This window comes from Aquila chrysaetos, chromosome Z (assembly GCF_900496995.4).
Source record: "Aquila chrysaetos chrysaetos chromosome Z, bAquChr1.4, whole genome shotgun sequence".
Classification (NCBI taxonomy): domain Eukaryota; kingdom Metazoa; phylum Chordata; class Aves; order Accipitriformes; family Accipitridae; genus Aquila; species Aquila chrysaetos.
In genome coordinates, this window is record NC_044030.1 from 76,209,491 (window position 1) to 76,226,257 (window position 16,767).

At 59.1% G+C, this 16,767-nt stretch overlaps 1 protein-coding gene across 4 annotated transcripts in view; it reads right to left on the minus strand.

The window, feature by feature from the left end:
- Positions 1-406: 406 nt before the first annotated feature.
- The window catches only part of TLN1 (talin 1), a 37,328-nt gene continuing 20,967 nt past the window's right edge, over positions 407-16,767 (minus strand). For all 4 annotated transcript variants that reach the window (XM_041120771.1, XM_041120773.1, XM_030004280.2 and 1 more), the window contains 32 exons: positions 16,663-16,765; positions 16,377-16,585; positions 16,163-16,282; positions 15,800-15,997; positions 15,321-15,460; positions 15,128-15,221; positions 14,884-14,973; positions 14,584-14,706; positions 14,258-14,401; positions 13,764-13,925; positions 13,537-13,677; positions 13,126-13,307; positions 12,643-12,775; positions 12,419-12,520; positions 12,124-12,294; positions 11,833-11,982; positions 11,608-11,709; positions 11,364-11,483; positions 10,920-11,066; positions 9,817-9,983; positions 9,397-9,580; positions 9,018-9,143; positions 8,618-8,734; positions 8,354-8,539; positions 8,138-8,245; positions 5,014-5,119; positions 4,748-4,872; positions 4,324-4,449; positions 4,118-4,180; positions 3,673-3,855; positions 2,269-2,394; positions 407-1,640 (listed from right to left, as the gene is read on the minus strand). In XM_041120771.1, coding sequence (XP_040976705.1) covers positions 1,509-1,640; positions 2,269-2,394; positions 3,673-3,855; positions 4,118-4,180; positions 4,324-4,449; positions 4,748-4,872; positions 5,014-5,119; positions 8,138-8,245; positions 8,354-8,539; positions 8,618-8,734; positions 9,018-9,143; positions 9,397-9,580; positions 9,817-9,983; positions 10,920-11,066; positions 11,364-11,483; positions 11,608-11,709; positions 11,833-11,982; positions 12,124-12,294; positions 12,419-12,520; positions 12,643-12,775; positions 13,126-13,307; positions 13,537-13,677; positions 13,764-13,925; positions 14,258-14,401; positions 14,584-14,706; positions 14,884-14,973; positions 15,128-15,221; positions 15,321-15,460; positions 15,800-15,997; positions 16,163-16,282; positions 16,377-16,585; positions 16,663-16,765 — 4,380 coding nt within the window. In that variant the 3' untranslated portion in view covers positions 407-1,508. The remainder of the gene's footprint in view (positions 1,641-2,268; positions 2,395-3,672; positions 3,856-4,117; positions 4,181-4,323; positions 4,450-4,747; positions 4,873-5,013; positions 5,120-8,137; positions 8,246-8,353; positions 8,540-8,617; positions 8,735-9,017; positions 9,144-9,396; positions 9,581-9,816; positions 9,984-10,919; positions 11,067-11,363; positions 11,484-11,607; positions 11,710-11,832; positions 11,983-12,123; positions 12,295-12,418; positions 12,521-12,642; positions 12,776-13,125; positions 13,308-13,536; positions 13,678-13,763; positions 13,926-14,257; positions 14,402-14,583; positions 14,707-14,883; positions 14,974-15,127; positions 15,222-15,320; positions 15,461-15,799; positions 15,998-16,162; positions 16,283-16,376; positions 16,586-16,662; positions 16,766-16,767) is intronic.

Here is a 16,767-nt window from a genome sequence, read left to right on the forward strand (position 1 = left end):
CTTGCCCACCGGTGGGCCACCAGTGACCGGGGGGTCTTCCACCTGCACCCTTGTAGCACCCTACCCAGGGATATTTTCGGCTGGTAGCAGGAGTGGGGCCAGGAGCCCAGCTGCTCACCCCCCCCCCCCGAATCTCAAATCCCCCAGCAACAAAATCCCCAGGGCCCCCTCCTGCGCTGACGGCCCCCCCAGCAGCACCTGCGAGGGCCGGCACATGGCTGGCAGCGGGGGTCTGGCCTGCCGGGTGCCTTGGGCTGGACGTGCCTCAAATATTTTCCGTGCTGTATAAGCACTCGTGCTATCCTCCCCCGCCTCTGCCGGGAGGGCAGGTGCCCATGGCCCCCCTGCCCACCAGTCCTCCCTTTCTCCTGGGGGGGGTCCCATTGATACCCAGGTGGCAAGGAAGCAGGAAAACCAGATTTTATTGATGAACGTGTCTTTCCAAGGAGACATCGGCATCCCCTGCCCCACCCTGGAGCCTCAGGGGGAGCTGGTTTCCTTCAATGTTTAATATGGGATGCTTAAAGTATCAAAATAGTGAGAGAAGCCTCAGCAAGTGCAAAGGGGGAGGGATGGGGGTCCCGGAGCCGAGGAGGGCTGGGATGCTGGGCTGCGGGACCACAGCAAGAGCTGGGTGTTAGTGGGCAGGGAACGAGCTGGGGGCAGGGAATAAATGAACTTTGAAAGCTGCAGGCTCAATACTAGAGAAATGGAAAAGTTACAAAAATACTGCAGATCTTGGAACACGATGCAGGCACTTGGGAAGGAGGAGGAGGGCAGAACTGGCTGGGGCCGTGGGCAGGGAGAAGCCCTGTGGGAAGGCAAAGAGCGGCTCTGGGATTGAACCCACCGCACGCCCCGCATCCTGAGCAGAGGCACTGTGGCTTCCAGCCCTGCTGCTCCCCAGAGGGGCCCAGGCTGAAGAAGATGCTCATGGGGGGGCACTCAGTGCCTCCCGGGAAGTTGTGGAGGAAGAGGAAGAGGAGGAGAAGGAATATTCAGCCAGCAATAAGGCATTGGAGGTGAAAGGCGGCTCTGTGCGAGAGCTCGGCAAGGGACCATGCTGCTCCCTGCACCCATCGCACAGGAGAGGGCAAGCTGCCAGCCTCTCCCCCTCCTGTGTGGAGGAGAGAGAAGAAAGGAGCACAAGTGGGAACGACGAAGGCACACGGAAAAATCCCCTATAATGAAGAGCTCTCCAGCCCCGCACGCTAGTGCTGGCGGATGAGCCCTGAACCCGTGCAGCCCCGGCTCCCACCCCTGCTGTGTCCCTCCAGGCGCTCTGGCTGTGCCCTGGGTGCGTGTGGGAAGGTGGGCTGGGCAGCGAAGCGGCGTTGCTGGTGCGGCGCCGGCTTGGAGCGGCGGCTGGGTTAGTCCCGGTGCTCTGGGTGCAGGCAGAGCTCTGGTCTAGCCCAGGCAGCCCTTCGCTTGAGGCGGGTTGTCTTAAATAGGAGCGGGCGGGCGGGCGGGCAGCAGTCTGTGCGGTGAGCGGCAGGAGGGCGCGGGGCTCAGTTCTGCTCCTCGTCCCGCAGCTCCGAGGGCAGGAACTTGTACTGCTGCTGCCGGATCATAGCCAGCTTCTTCCGCGCCTCCTCCAGCTCCCGCTCCTTGCGCAGCATCTCCTCCTGGGCGGCGATGATCTGCCGGGAGAGAGCCCTGGGGGTCACAGGGATGGCCGGAGCCTCTGCCACGGCAATGCCGACCCCAGAGCCAGGCTCTCCGGCTGCTGCTTCCCACCCACGAAAGCCACAGCCTCCCTGGGCTGGTGTGGCCCCAGGGCACGAGGGCTGTTGTCCCTGCGGTGGGACCATGGTCCTCTGGAGATAACGGGGAGCAGCACAGCTGCCGCAGCCCAGCGCCATGCACCCTGTAGAGGGCCTCAGCTGCAAGCCTGTGGCCTGGAGGCAGTGCTGGGACCGGTGGCACCGCTGTACCAGGCAGCTCTCACCCCTTACCCAATGTTTTGCCCTTCACACGTGTCATGGACACTGGGATGGTGTGGGCACTGCACCAAGAAGTCAGGGCGTTACACTCCTGGAAGCATGCACCATCACAGGCTGTGCCCACCGCTACATGTGGCAGGACGATGGTGAAGCCATAGTGTTTAATTGGCACTGGGTGGGATGGGGGCACCCGCAGCATTTCTGTGAGGTTCTCTGGAGACATGCCCCGTGCTGGTGGGTGGTAGGACATGCTCCTCAGACAGGCATACAGAGGTTGTGGTGGCCGCCAGAGCCAACCCTGCCCCATCAGAGCAGCCCAGCTCACCTGTGCAATTCCCCCAACCATCTTCTCCTTCACCACCACCGTTTCGTCATGGTCCTGGAAGGCAGCTGCCTTCTGCGCTGCCTTCACCAGATTGTCCGACGCTCTCTTTACCGCATTGCCGGCGGCCTGCAGCAGGGAAGAGGGGGAGCAGCAGCGTAAGTCACAGCCCCAGGGTACAACTGCTGCCGGGCTGCGGGGGCAAAGGAACCCCTGCCCCAGGCTGGTCTGGCAGGCAGGACAGGCAGCCAGGCGGGCTGGGAGCTGCAGGCAGGGATTCCTTTACATGGCTCGCTGCCTTGCCACCCGCTCATGACCATTTCAGGCACTGCTGCTCACAGCCGGGCTCTGGCTCCTGTCTGAGCCGTGGGGCAAGGACTGGGGGGCAGCCCTTCGGATCCTCCTCAGCCCTTGGCCCCAAGGCACCAGCGCTGGGACCCCATGTTAACTCCCCAACGCATGGGCATTAACCTCTTGCATGCCATGGCCTCTGAGGATTAAGGGTACTACAAAAAATGCCCCCCAAACACTATCCTCTTGAATGCCAGTGACACAGTACACACATTTGTCCTGGTTTTGGCTGGGATAGAGTTAATTTTCTTCCTAGTAGCTGGTATAGTGCTATGTCTTGGATTTAGTATAGAACGAGAGCAACACTGATAACACACTGACATTTTCAGTTGTTGCTAAGTAGTGTTTATACTAAGTCAAGGACTTTTTCAGCTTCTCATGCCCAGCCAGCAAGAAGGCTGGGGGGGCACAAGAAGATGGGAGGGGACACAGCCAGGACAATTGGCCCAAACTGGCCAAGGGAATATTCCATACCATGTGACATTATATTCAGTATATAAACTGGGAGGAGTTGGCTGGAGGGGGTGGATTGCTGCTTGGGAACTAACTGGACATTGGTCAGCAAGTGGTAAGCAATTACACTGTGCATCACTTGTTTTGTATATTCTAATCATTTTATTATTGTCATTACCATTATCACTATCACTATTATTATTATTAACTTCCTTTCTGTCCTATTAAACTGTCTCTATCTCAACCCACGAGTTTTACTTTTTCTCCATTATCTCCCCCATCCCACAGGGAGGGGAGTGAGTGAGCGGCTGTGTGGTGCTTAGTTGCTGGCTGGGGTTAAACCACAACAGCCTTTCAGGTATTCCTGTGCCAGTTCATCATCCACCTGGCTCAGCAGCCCAGCATCACTCCCTCACCTGGCACAAAGCTACCAGTGAAGTCCAAGCGACCTGGAGCCTGTGCTCCAATGAGGTCCCTGCTGATGGCACACAGGCAGGGAGCGTGAGCCCTGGAGAACACCCACGTGCCCTTGTCCCACTCCCATGCACCCCTCGAGCAGCTGGGAGGAGGCAGCTGGGGCTGGAGGGGCAGCCTGGGACTCACCTGGAGCCGCTTCATGGCCTCCGAGTCGTGGTCAGCCTTCACCTTGCAGGCCACCAGGAGCTGCGCCGTGGAGGCAGCCACCTGCTTGGCAGATGAGATGAGCTTCTCTTCGCTGGCGTGGCCCTGCACTGCTGCATTGGCGGCTTCGCACAGGTTGTTGGTGGCAGCAGCCACCATGCGTGCCTACGGCGAGAGAGGCTGTCAGGGGGAATATGGGAGCCTCCCCTGAGGAGGGTATGCCCTGACTGGCCCCAAGGAGGTTGTGGAGCATGGGGTGGTGACAACCAGCTTCCATGCCACGTCTCAGATGGTGGGAGAGGGAGTAAGAAGCATGGCTGCTTCTTCCACCGAGGAGAACCGCCAGGGCAGAGCATCCTCATCTTTGCAGCAGGAGCCAAAAGGAGGGTCCCCCCCGCCAAACCCTGAGCATGACCTTGATACTCACAGCTGAAATAAGTCCCTGGGACCACTGTCCATCATCCACTGCGTTGGCGGGGATGGCGCCCACCTGCAAGGAAGGAGAGGAGGAGTGAGGCTCGCCACCCTGCACACCCCTTGCCACAGGGCACGAGGGCTACAAGCAGCCCTGGGAGAAGGGAGAACCCACCACAGCCCTATATTTTTGTATTTCTTTCTCTCTTCCAGCCTTACCTTTCCTTGGGCCACTAATTCTCGCTGGGCTGCTGAGGCTGCCTTCACCAGGGCGCTCGTGGCTGCAGCAATGGATTTGGCAGCTTCCAGGATCTGCTCCTCAAAGTTCAGGCTCTCATCTGCTTGCTGTGGGCAAAAGTGGGGTCTAAGTCCCAGGCAAGGGTGCTAGGACAAATGGAGCAGAGCAGGATGATGGCTGCAGGGGGCTGAAGGGGCACATGTAAAGCTGAATTAAGGACTGTGGGGTGCAGGAGGGCGCGGGCTGCCCGAGGAAGGTCCAGCTGGGAATGTGGGAGGCAGCAGGAGCACAGGAAGAGGGACCGGTTGTTGGATGGGGCTTCACACGTGGCTGAAACACAGGCAGAAGAGCCCCAGACCACCCCAAGCTGAGCATGGGGGGTCATCCAAGGCTCAGCACCACTACCTTGGGCTTGGCTCTTGGTTTCAGCTGCTCCAGCTTCTTGGCTGCAGCCTCAATGGCAGCTGCTGCCCCCAGCAGCTCATTCTCAGCGATGACGGTGGGGTCTTCTGGGTCAACCCACTCCGTCCCTAGAAAAAACGGGAAGCGAGGGAGGTTAAACTTGCGTGCGGTTTCATTTCTGACTTGCCCTACCTCCTCCATCAGCGGCTGAGCCCTCCACCCTAATCCCAGCCCTCGGTCCTGCCCCTTTGAGCAGGACCTTTCCTCACCTTTCATGGCCTCGGCTGCCTGGATGAGCTCGGTGACAGAGCTGGCCACGCGCTTGGAGTAGCCTGCCAGCTGCTGCTTCAGCTCGTGAGTTGGCTTCTGCAGGATCTGCGGGGAAGGAGCAGATGTAAGCGCCTGGGAAAGGAGGACCTCACAGGTCTGTTTAAGGTGCGCTTCCCAGGGAAGCAGGGTGGGATCCCCTAGCTCCCCCACACACGTGTACACAACAGACGTTGTCTGCGATGCTTTCCTGAGTGAGCCTGGCTGGTCTCCTCCTGCCCAACGATGGGCTGAGCTTCCCCTTAGCCCTTCTGCATCCACAGCTTCTGGGACATCTTGCAGACACAAGATGCTCAGCGAAAGCCTTCCTGCACTCAGCAGCTACCCCCTCCAGGATTTCTTCCCCCGCAACAGCATTTCAAGCTCCAGAAGCATTTCCCCCTCGCTGTCCCCATTTTAGAGATTTGTCTGCAAACACAAGCTGGGCAAAGGGGGGGGACCCTGCAGCCACATCCCAGCCCAGGAGGGCTGGCCCCACTGGGACAAGGTGGCAGGCAGAACCATGAGGGTCCTTCACTGGGGTTGGCGGGGGGACACATGCACATACCACAGCACACGTGTGCACACACACCAGGTCTGTACGCACAAGCAGAGCTCACCGCTGGCCCGACTCGCACCGTACAGGCAGCAGCTGCCCATCAGCTAGAGCAGGTGTGAGTACACACACACACACACACACACACACACACACACACACACTCACACGGACCCTGGGTCCCTGTGGACACGCGCAAGTGCCACCCCAGCACTGGGCTGGGCACGCAGACACGCCGTGAGCAAGGCTCATGCTGAGGTTAGACACCAGCAGGCAGCCCAATGTCGCCTTACTCACCGGCTTACAGGGAGGGAGGGAGAAGAGAGAGAAGAAAGCAGTGAACGCCCCGGCCGGGACACGCGGGCGCTGGGGACTGGGGGCCCAGGGAGGGCAGGGGAAGGTGGGTGCTCTCCTGTGAGGGGTGAAGTGCAGCCAAGAGGAGAGGTGGGAACGAAGGGTCAGAGGTCCCGGGTGTGGAGCTGTGCTGCTATCATTAGCTCATACTTCATCTTTGCAGGGCCGGGGGAGCCAGGGCACCTGGATGAGGCTCCCACGGCTGGAGAAGCCACTTACACCCAGAGCAGCATAAAGCCGCTCTCCTCCTCGCCTCCCTTTACACCTTATTTCTCCCCACCCTGAATTGCTTCACTGCAGTTTTCAGCCACTGGATCTCTCTGCTTTTTGAAGGAGAGACCTACTGTTACGAAAAAGTCCTCATGAAGGTTCAAATTCCTTCCCCTCCCCAGTGAAATATGCAGGCTTTCCCACTTCTCTGTTGGGAGCCACATTTTCCACCCCAAGTCAAATAACCCTCTTTCTCAAACCCTAACAAGGCTTGTTCATGCTCCATGCAAGGGACTGGTTCCCATGCAGACACAACTTACAGCAATGCACTTGCTGCTGCTGCGGAGTGAGGCAGCATTGCATCTGCCATTTCCCCTCCCATTCCCCTACATCCTTCGTGCTTGTGGCTTTCCAGGAACCTGCTGCCCTCTGATAAATGGGACCCATAAGCTTTGTTCCTGCCTTCACAGACCAGAGTGCTGTGGAGGCTGTGGGTTTCATAGCTTTATCCTGGACTTGAGTGGGGCCATCCAGCAAAGTCACCAGAGCTGCATGTGGCAGCTCAGTCCCTGAGCTGATGGCACACAGCAATGGCTGCTTTGCCCCCGTAAGTGCATCCCGACTAAAGGCCACATTATTAAGTCTGCTATCTACTCTGACGTGTTTAAAACTGCTAAATGGTCTCTGTCTGGAGCTGAAGGCACCCTGGAAGCTATAAGCTTGCTAAGATGCACGTCCAGTGAACATTTCATGGGATGTACCAATGCATGATATTCAAGAGACGTCGCATGGCAGCTGGACAGTTACACCCAAAATACAATGGAATAGCATGTTCCTGCAAGCAGGCTGACCTTGGGCACTGCCACACTGTCATTAGCCCAATCATCTGTTAACAACAGGTCAGCCAGAGAATTTCTCCTCGGCACTCCAGCCTTGGCTGCCATGACTTACTTGTGGCTAAAGCATCTTCCAGACAGACATTTGATCTAGATGCAGAGGACAGAAAACTCACTGCTCCCCTTGGAACTGTACCCCAGTGGTTACTTCCTCCAGTTAAAACCACGCTTTGACTTGCCCTCCACCTAGCTTCAACTTCTAGCCATCGGTTCCTGCCCACCTCCTGTTTGTGCTGCCAGTGCTGGTTACCCTCTGCCTAAAGGGGCTTTCCCTGCAGGAAACCACAGTCTGAGCTCCACTGCCTTGTATCTGCTGAACCTGAACAGCAGACTCTCACCAAGCCCTTCTAACCAGCTTAGTGAAACCTTGCCACAGAGCTGACTTGCCCTCAATCTTTGTCCTGACCCTGCCTCCAGGGCTCTCGCAGCTCTGTGGGCTGGGTCTGCACATCCCTCCAGCGTCCTAGATCTCTGTGATCTTGCCAAGAACACAAACCGCTGGAAGGACCTCACTGGATCCTTTCCAGTCCTCTGTGGTCTTAATTTGCTTCTTGTAAACTACACTTATCTTGTAGGACAGCTAATTAAAGCAGTCAGCTGAAGTCCTCGGAAGGAATCAGACAGAGGAAGACCGGATCAAAAGTGAGCAGCTGGTGCTTGCAGTCATCACCTCTGCTGTTGTGGGCACTGCCCATCTCCCATTCTGCCGTGAGCTTAACAAGGTCTGTTTTCACACTGCCTGAAGTCTCTTACTCCCACCACTTTTACTGGAAGCTGCTTCAGGATTTTGCTCCTGTGTTGTCGAATTTCCAGCCTCCATCTGTTTATGGCCAGTTAATCTCTGTCTGTTGTTAGCCAAATACTTTTCTTCAGAGCTTGTTTATCTCTCTGACATCTGCTTCCATGGCAGGGACTCAGCCACGTGCTGTGCCAGCACAGGCAGTGAAGGGGGCCATGCAAAGACCTCAGTGGGAGGAGGTGCAGAGTCCAGAGGACCTTGGGGATCGGGGAACACCCTGGCATCCATGGGCAGCCTCTGCCCACCCTGGGAACCGGGGCGGGGACACTCACCACCAGCACATGCTCCAGCAGCTCCAGGTAGCCATCAGCACACTCCTTGCCGAAGCGCAGCGCCCGCTGCCGCACATCCCCGCTCACCTCCGGGTGGTAGGCAGCCTCCTGAAACCCAGAGACAGGGAAGCCGCGATTCACATCCAGCACCATCCCTGCCGGCACCCACAGCCACCCGCAAACCTGCTCTAGACCCACGTCCCCTGCCCGACCCACCTTGCAGGCGCGCAGCATATCCGCGATGGCACGGCGGCTCAGGTTGGCCGTGGCGATGACATCCTCCTGCCGACATGAGTTGCCAGCAGCCACCGCTTTGGCCGTGGCCATCGTGATGCCTTTTGTCATACGGATAAAGTCCTCTGGGGTAGAGACCTTGGCAGGAGGGACAGGGGAGGAGAAGACCTGCGAGGCGAGAGGCAGCGGTGAGGCACGGGGCAGCTAGCGGGGGGATGGCAGCCGCAGCACCGTGGCTGTACTCACTGCCAGCTCTTGGCGTATGTGCTCTATTGTGGCCTCCAGCGCCCGCGTCCCCTTTGTGGCCTCGTCCTCGACAGCCTTCACTGTCTTCAGCAAGGAAGTGACGTTTGTCACCATCACCTGTGAAAGGGAGAAGAGAACCAGGTGAAGCCCCACGCAAGCTCTGGGCTGCTGCTGGCACCTGTCCCTCCCCCCATACTCTACTCACACCACCTCATCTTGTTCTCCCACCAATGCCTCCTCTGCATCTTGTGCCCCACGTTTTACAGGCCCCTTCCTTGCTTCTTGCCCTGGCTGCCCCCCAGTTGTCCTCCTGCCGCCAGACAGGCAGAAAAGCCCCCCTGCTCTTTCTCCAGTGCCCCCCCCACCTTATCCCCTCCTTCCCATCATGCCCAGCTCAGACCTTGGCAGAGTTCTTCAGCTGGTAGACAGCAGGGTCATCCCCAGCTTTTCCAGCAGCTGCCTTGGTGGCACCAATCAGGTCTCCAAGTGCCTTGGCCACATCCTTCACAGCATTGATCAGGACCACCTGGGAAGAGCAAGACCAGGGCAATGGCTTGGCTATGGTCACACTCAGGCTGGGGCGGTGTGGCCCAGCAGTGAGAAATTTGGGCACCCCAGGGCACATTCGGCATCCAGCTCAGCCACTACCAGCCAAAGCCCAGCCAACCCTCTCCACGACACACAGGTTCCAGCCCAGAGCACCACATGACACCTGCAACCCTCAAGCCCTTCAAGCAAACTATAAGCAGCCTCCATTCACCCCACACACCCCATCCCACCTGAGTCTCTGGGTCTTCAGATCCCAGGCTGGCGGCACCCAGCTTCACCACCTCTGCCAGGCGGGTGATGGTGGACACGGACGACTGGGCAGCCTGGGCCAGCTTCTCCTGGCTGGCCGTGGCATTCTGCACTAACACCTTGGTGTCCTCCACCAGCGCCTTGGCTGTCTTCAAGATGCCCTCCCTGGGGAGAAGAAGGGAGTCAGCACGCAGCCCTCTACAAGCACACATGGTCCTTGGGTTGTAGAGAAACTGTGGACCCTGCCTTCCGTACATACAAGCTGGAGGGGAAACAGAGTCAGCCTGAACTTGCAGCTTTCCTTGGGGCTGGTCCACAGCTCAGAAAGACAGGAGACCACGGGACAGAACCTGACCCCCCATCTCTGGCTGAGCAGAGGCTGGACAAGGTGCCCCGGGTACCTGTGGTCAGCGAAGGTCTCAGAGTTCTCCCGGTTGAGGGTTCCTGCTGTGGCAAACATGATGGTGGTGTCAAGGTCAGCAATGATGCCGGAGACAGCGCTGGCTGCTGTGATGCAGGCTTGCGTCCCACGGTTCCCAGCCTGAAGAGCTGCCAGCACGTGAGACACCTGTGGGGTACGAGTAGGGTGACTGGGGAGCAGAGCAAGTTCAGGCAACTCGCATGGCACACACCTTCTCCAAAACCTCCCAGGACGGAGCCACCCTATACCAAGGAGAGGAACTGGGAATCATGTGGTCTGGACACACCTTCTTAGCTTCCAGTTATTTATTTTTGCCTTGTACCTGTCATGTTTGGGGGTCCAGAAGAAATTGGACTCTGGTAGTTTCCAAATGAATAAGGTTTGCATGGTGGGCATCAGAACATCACAACTTGTTCTTTCTTTAGCTGCTAAATTCTATTTCTGTACTTGGGCAAGCACTGTAGGAGAACAAGTCTGACGGAAGGCAATCTTGGAAAGGAAGGACCTGCGGGACGTCCTGAGCATGCAGGCACATGCCAGGCACAGTGAACAAGTGTTTTTTTTGCTTTTGTGATTTTGCTTACAAGCACTGCTGCTCTATCCTTACTGACTAGAGTTTTTAAGCTATGTTTTCATCTGTTATTCAGAAGCGTGCTCTTTAGATTGATGGACAGGACGCTTTCCCCCATGCCAGCAAAAGGTGAGCGGGAGATCAATCACCCAGCACAAGCTGGAAGCTTGGCTGAAGACACAGCAAACGCTATGCCCACCACTTCAAGAGCTGATTTGGAGAGCCCTGGGCTGCCACCACTGTGTAGATCAGTCTCTCCTGGCAGGCCATCATCGGCACGCAGCACCTGAACATCATGCTCACCCGTCACAGCACCAGCTGCTGTTATGGTATCTGAAGAGGGGGATCCATCCTCCACCCTGTCAGCTGGGCAGGGCGAGCGTGGCTGAGAGAGCCAGCAGAGCCCAATAGGACCAGGGGAGAACCTAGCATGGTAGCTCCAAGGGCACGTGGCTCAAACCAGCATCCCTCTCACCTCACCACACCGTCACCCCTCTCTCTGGACCACTTACCTTCTCAGAAACCTTGCGCGCACTCTCTATCAGCTCCTTCTTGGTGTAGGCATCGCTGGGGCTGCACTGCAAGGCTCCAGCCTTGGTGACCAGGGCAGCGCAGCCATGACCCAGCTCCTGCACCCGGCGCTTGATGTGGGAGCCAATCTGGAGAGAAACGAGTGCGTGAGCCAGCAGGGAACTAAGCCCCGCATCCGTGATACCCGCTGGGAAACACTAGCCACCCCCAGCCAGCTCCTCTCTCCCAATCCTCCCACTCAGGAGGGGCAAAAAGCAAACAAGGCTTTGATCCACACATTTCCACAACATGTTGTGGGGGTGGTATGAATGCTGCTGGCCCCCAGCTCCAACGGGAGGTTCGAGTGTCCCTGTCCTCTGGTGTCACACCCCAGCAGATCCCGCTCTGCCCCACAGCACACTCCAGCACTCTCCCCACGCTCGCACCTCCTCGTTCTCGGCGGTGAGAGCAGCTGGTTTGGCCTCTTGCGCCAGCTGCCCGTAGTCATTGGTGAGCTGGTTGGCCAGTATGCCCAGCTCATCCGGGTTGGTGGTGGATTTGGTGACCTGCCGATGGAAGAAGAGCAGGAGTTGGAGTAGCCCCATGCCGCGATGGGCAGGCAAGGAGGGCAGTTGCCTCGCCTGGGTGTCAGGCAACACTTTCTGCAGTGACAGGCTTGCTGGCACCCACCATTTCCTGCACAGTCACTGCGATGGCCTTGGCTGTCTTCACCATCGTGGTCTGGTAGTCCACAAAGGTCCCCTCTGGCTCACCCACTGGCCCCTCGTCCAGCTGCAAGAGACCATCATGAGACTCTGGCTCCAGCCCCAGCCCAGAGACCTTGCAGGGTTTGACTCTGAGTTTTCCTCTCCCCCATCCTCAGCCCTGGCCAGGTCCACTCCACGCTCCACTCACCTGGTTGATGGCCTGGGTGATGGAGTCCACCATGCCCCCCACGACACCTGCTGCACTGGCTGCCTCGTTCAGGGTGGTGGTCAGGTCCTCCACTGCTTCCTTCATCATCTGCACGGCCTCCTCCAGAGCCTCCTGGGTGTGGGCAGCTTGCTGCAAGAACAAGCCAGAGTGAGGGAAGGCAGGCAGCGGCTCCCCTCCCGACAGCGATGCTGCACGCTTAGCCCACGTGCACCACACCGTCACCCACACGTGAAGGGGAGCACGCCACTGACACGTGCACCTCCTGCTCACCTTGGGGTTCCCGCCAGCCTCCTTGGCTGTGTACAGCATCTGCAAGGCAGACTCGGCCAGCGTTTTGGTCTGGTCCAGGAGGTTCATCTGCTGCTGGTGGTTGGGTGTTTTGGAGGCAGCGCCGATAGCCGCCATAATGAGCGGCTCAAAGTACTGAGCCATCTGGGACACCTAGGGAAAAGCAGCATCAGCACCAGCAGCTTCCAGCCCTGGCTGCTTGTGCCTCTCCTCCCGCCGTGAGCTCCTCCACGTGGACTGAGTGCCTCGTCAGCAGCTCCCCATCCCCATCACATACCTTGTGCCCCAGCTGCGAGGCCTCAGCCCGCGCCGCACTGGCCACGGGCTCAATCAGGTTGCTGATCTCCTGGACAGCCGTGATCATCTGGTTGTGCAAAGCCTGTTGCAAAGAGAGGGCATCGCGTGAGGCTGCAGCAGGGCTGGGGTCATCACGGGCTGCTGGGAGCCAGCACGAAGGATGCCCATCCCTGTTAAGCTTGCAGCAGCACATCCCCGACCCACCTCCTGGGAGATATCTTCTCGGGGAGCCAGCTGCTGGCTGATGGCAGCAAGGGAGGCCTGGTCCACCTCCCGCATGCATTTGTTCAGGACCTCGATGGCCTCGTCACACTCCCGCTGTCCTGGAGCTTTGTCCCTGCGTGACAGATGGATGAGCCCAGCGCTGGCAGTGCTACACCACCCCTTCGCCCCCAGCCTCGGCTAGTGCCAGTGAGCGGCAGGACCCCTTTCCCATGCTTTGGGACAACCCTGCGTCACAGAGCCCACGCATTCTGGCATGCATTCCCACCAACCCATGCCAGAGCTGGAGGTGCAGCTCTCGTGCAGTACAAGAGGGATGGCATCTTCTGTCCCATCCCTTGCCTCCCGCCGCTGGCAGCAGCCAAGGAGATGATGAGCCAAAACGTCCCCAGGGATGCTCGCTCAGAGCAGGGGTACCTGCCAGCAGGGACAGCGCCACAGTCAAGTGGGCAGGACTTGCCTCACCTCATGTTTGTGATCAGCTTCTTGATGGAGTCCGAGACAGTGCGAGAGTGGCCAGCCAGCACCGACCACTGCGGTGGGTCCTTGGGGTTGACGGCCAGAGAGCGGGCAGTCTGGATGAGGCCGGCAGAGCTCTCCAGCATGGTCTTGGCTGAAGAGACGATGGGCTCCATGGCTCTGCGACCCTGCACAGGGAGAGGATGGGCTAGTGAGGCAAGGGACTGTGCAGGGGAAGTTACTCCCTCACCCTGGAGCAGCCCCTCGAAGCCCAAGGCTTGCTGCCACCTCCCCATCACACCCCCCCAAGGCACCAGCCCAGCACTGGGACTCCATCCCAAGCTCAGAGGGAGGCACAGCTCCTCCCCACCCTGTCACAGCCAGGCCACATCCCTCCCTGCCCCTGCGGCATCCCACCTCTGGGCTGATCTGGGCAGGAACGGTGGCAAACTCTGGGTTGGAGGCAAAGGCCGTCAGGTTATCCACGGCCTCTATGAGCGGGGCAGTGGCGGCACGGCACCGCTCCCGGTTCTCCTCGTTGAATTCACCATCCAGGGCCTGGTGTGGAGAGACCAGAGCAGTTACCCAGCCCCCACCAGGCCCCAAATCCCATCCCCACCACGGTGCCCCGGGAGAGACCGCACCTTGATGGTCTTCACCAGGTTGGCCGTGCTGTTGGCCACCTCCTTGGCTGACTGGACGAACTGGCGCTTGGCCACAGGGTTGGCGGTGCGGGAGGAGGCCAGGCGGCACGTGTTGCACAGGGCCGAGGTGTGCTTCGCCACGATGGTGGCTGCCGACAGCACCTGCGGGGAAAAGCAGGGTGAGGCAGGATCCACCATGGCTCCCCATCCCCGCAGTTCTCCCTTCGCGTCAGCCCCACATGGGGCACCAGTGAGCACAGAGGTCCCTCTCGGGACCCAAGGAGGACTGCCAAGGTCCTGCACGCCCATAAAGCCCCCCAGTCTGGACTGTCACCATTGCACCAAAGCTGCCAGCTGGTTCCCAGTACAGCTGATGGGGCCTGATGAGACACTAGCCATAATCTTGGCCAAGTCTTGGGACGCAGCTCTCAACTAGCCTCGCACCTCCTTTCATGCCGGAAAATACCTGGAATGGTGCCCCAACTCATACTCACCTGGGACTGGGTGCAGGCAGGGTCCACCAGGTTCTGGCAGGCCATCTGGATAGCTTGGTTAGCTCTGGCAAACTGAGTGGGGTCCACCAAGCCCTGCTGTCCAGCCTGGCTGTTGGGGTCTGAGACCCCCACGAGGTAGGCAGCCTAGGAGCATGAGAGAGGCAGTGAGAGCTCACGTGCAGGGGAAAGGCTCAGAGCAGGCACGGGCTGCGGAGGAGACTGGCAGCACCATACCACGCGTCCAGGCTTTGAGGGGCAGGGGAGGGGTGTGTATGGCAACTACGCACGAGGGGTAGCGCTCAGAGCTGGAACCCAGCATGTCTCACCTGGGCAGCTGCCTCCGTCAGGCCACAGAGAGCTTTGGAGGCGGCACTGATGGAGTCCCCGAACTCAGGCAGTTTGCTGTTCTTGGTGTTCTGGGAGATGCCAGCCATGGACTCGCCCAGCACCTGCAGGACACACCATGCACTGATTATGGAGACCACCTTCTGCTCCCACGGTGCTCCCAGGCTCAGACCTCACTGTGCTTCATCAACAGGGGAGGAACCACCTTTCCCTTTGTCCCCACATCCTTCCCAAACTCTCCCCAGCCTTCCCCAAACCTCCACCCCCAGCTCAGGGCTCACCTTGGAGTTCTCCATGACACTGTCGAGGCAGTTGAAGTAGGACATGTCATTGACGATCTGGGTGGGGTTCTCCAACAGCTCCTTCACTGTCTGCAAGGACATGGCTGTCACATCCAGGGGAAAGGTCCATGCACCCTCCCACTTGCACCTCCTCTTTGCTCCCTCTTGCCCCTCGCGGCAGGGCACAGCTCCCCCCCAAGCCATCTGAACCCCTCTGCTGCCTCGTCAAGCTGTGGCTTCTCACCTCCAGCTCCTGCAGGGCATTGTCACACTCCTTCTGGCCCGGCGCCTGCTGGGTGCACATGGTGATCAGCTGGTTAATGCTGTTGGTCATATCCCTGCTGGAAACAATGGAGAGACACCCACGGATCAACGCCGGCTCCGTCACCCAGCCCCACTGCTACAGCAAACAGCTCACGGGGAGTGGTTCCTCCTACCATGCCGCTGCCGCCAGCTGATTCTTGAGGTTGGGGGCTGCGGGGTCAGCAGAGAGCGCCTTTGCGGCCAGCAGCAGCTTACTGGAGGACATAGAGATACTCTTCAGGTTCGACACCACCTGCACCTGGTCTTCCTTATTCTGCAAGGAGCCAAGAAGAGTTACCTGCAACAGGTTTCCAAGCTCCACACCAACCCTGGGTCTTCTCTGGTGGTTTTTCAAGCTGAGACAGCTCCCTTCATCCAACTCATCCACCAACAGCAAAGATATGGCAGCAACACTCGCTGAACTAACCCCAAGACGCTTTCCCCTTCTGCTGCTGCAGTTTTGCACAGCCCCAGACCCCCATCTCATCAGCTGCGTTGGCCACAGCCACCCTAACCACTGCTGCCTGGCCACCCTGCCTGCAGTCAGCTGCCTTCCCAGGCATCCCAAACCTCTCACCATACCCGGGATCCCCCAACAGGTATTTGCTCTCACCAGGGACTGGCTGGCCATCTCCACTCCCGCCTGCAGGAACTCATTGAAGTCCTGCCCAAATTTGCCGGAAAATGTGGCCAGGTCTTGAGGGGTGCCACGTGACGCCTGCACCAGCTCGTTGGCAGACTGGTTGAGCCCCACAGCCACCCTGTTCAGCTGGCTCTGCACCTCCTGGAAGCTCTTGGTGCTGGGAAGGAACTGAAGGCAGGGAGAGGGGTTAGGAGAGGCGGCGAAGAGGATGGAGATGGAGAATGAAGATCTGGCACCTGCTTGGGGACACACTAGAGAAGAACCCAGTGCAGACAGACCGGCCTGCATCCCTACAAGGGTCCTCCTTTCCCCTCCCGCCCCAGCTCAGCTCACCGAATCCGCGAGCAGCCTCTTGCTGGCGTCTCCCACCATGCGGATGGCAGCGTCCACGTCTCGCTGCCCTGGCAGGCAGTTAACGCAGCGGCTCAGGGCCTGTGACACTGCCTTGGCCACCTGCAGAGAAGCAAAGAGCGGTCACCATCCCCTGGCCAGCCTCATGCCTTTCCTGCAGGTTGGGGGTGCACACTGAGGTACCCATCCTCCCCACCTGGGCCAGGCGCTGCTGGCTCTCTGGGTCACCGGGCTTGGCCACTGCTTTCCGCGCCTCCTCGATGAGGTTGTTGGCTTTATCCATGACGTCGCTGGCACACTCCAGCATGGCGCTCTGCGCCTGCGGGTCGGGGGTGCTGGCCGCCACGCCACGGGCAGCCTGGCTGAGTGACCGCAGGGCCTGGGCCACTTCTCGGGCAGCGATCCCTGGGGGGGGACAGAGAGGTCAGTGACTGCCGACGCAGCCCTCTCCCCTCTCCCAGCCACCGCGTGGAGGCCAGTACCTGTGTAGTTCTCATTGCCCTGGGCCACCTCTCCCAGGAGGTGAGCGATGGCGGAGCTGACGGCTTTCGTGCTGTTCCCCAGGTCCTGGGCACACTTCTCCATCT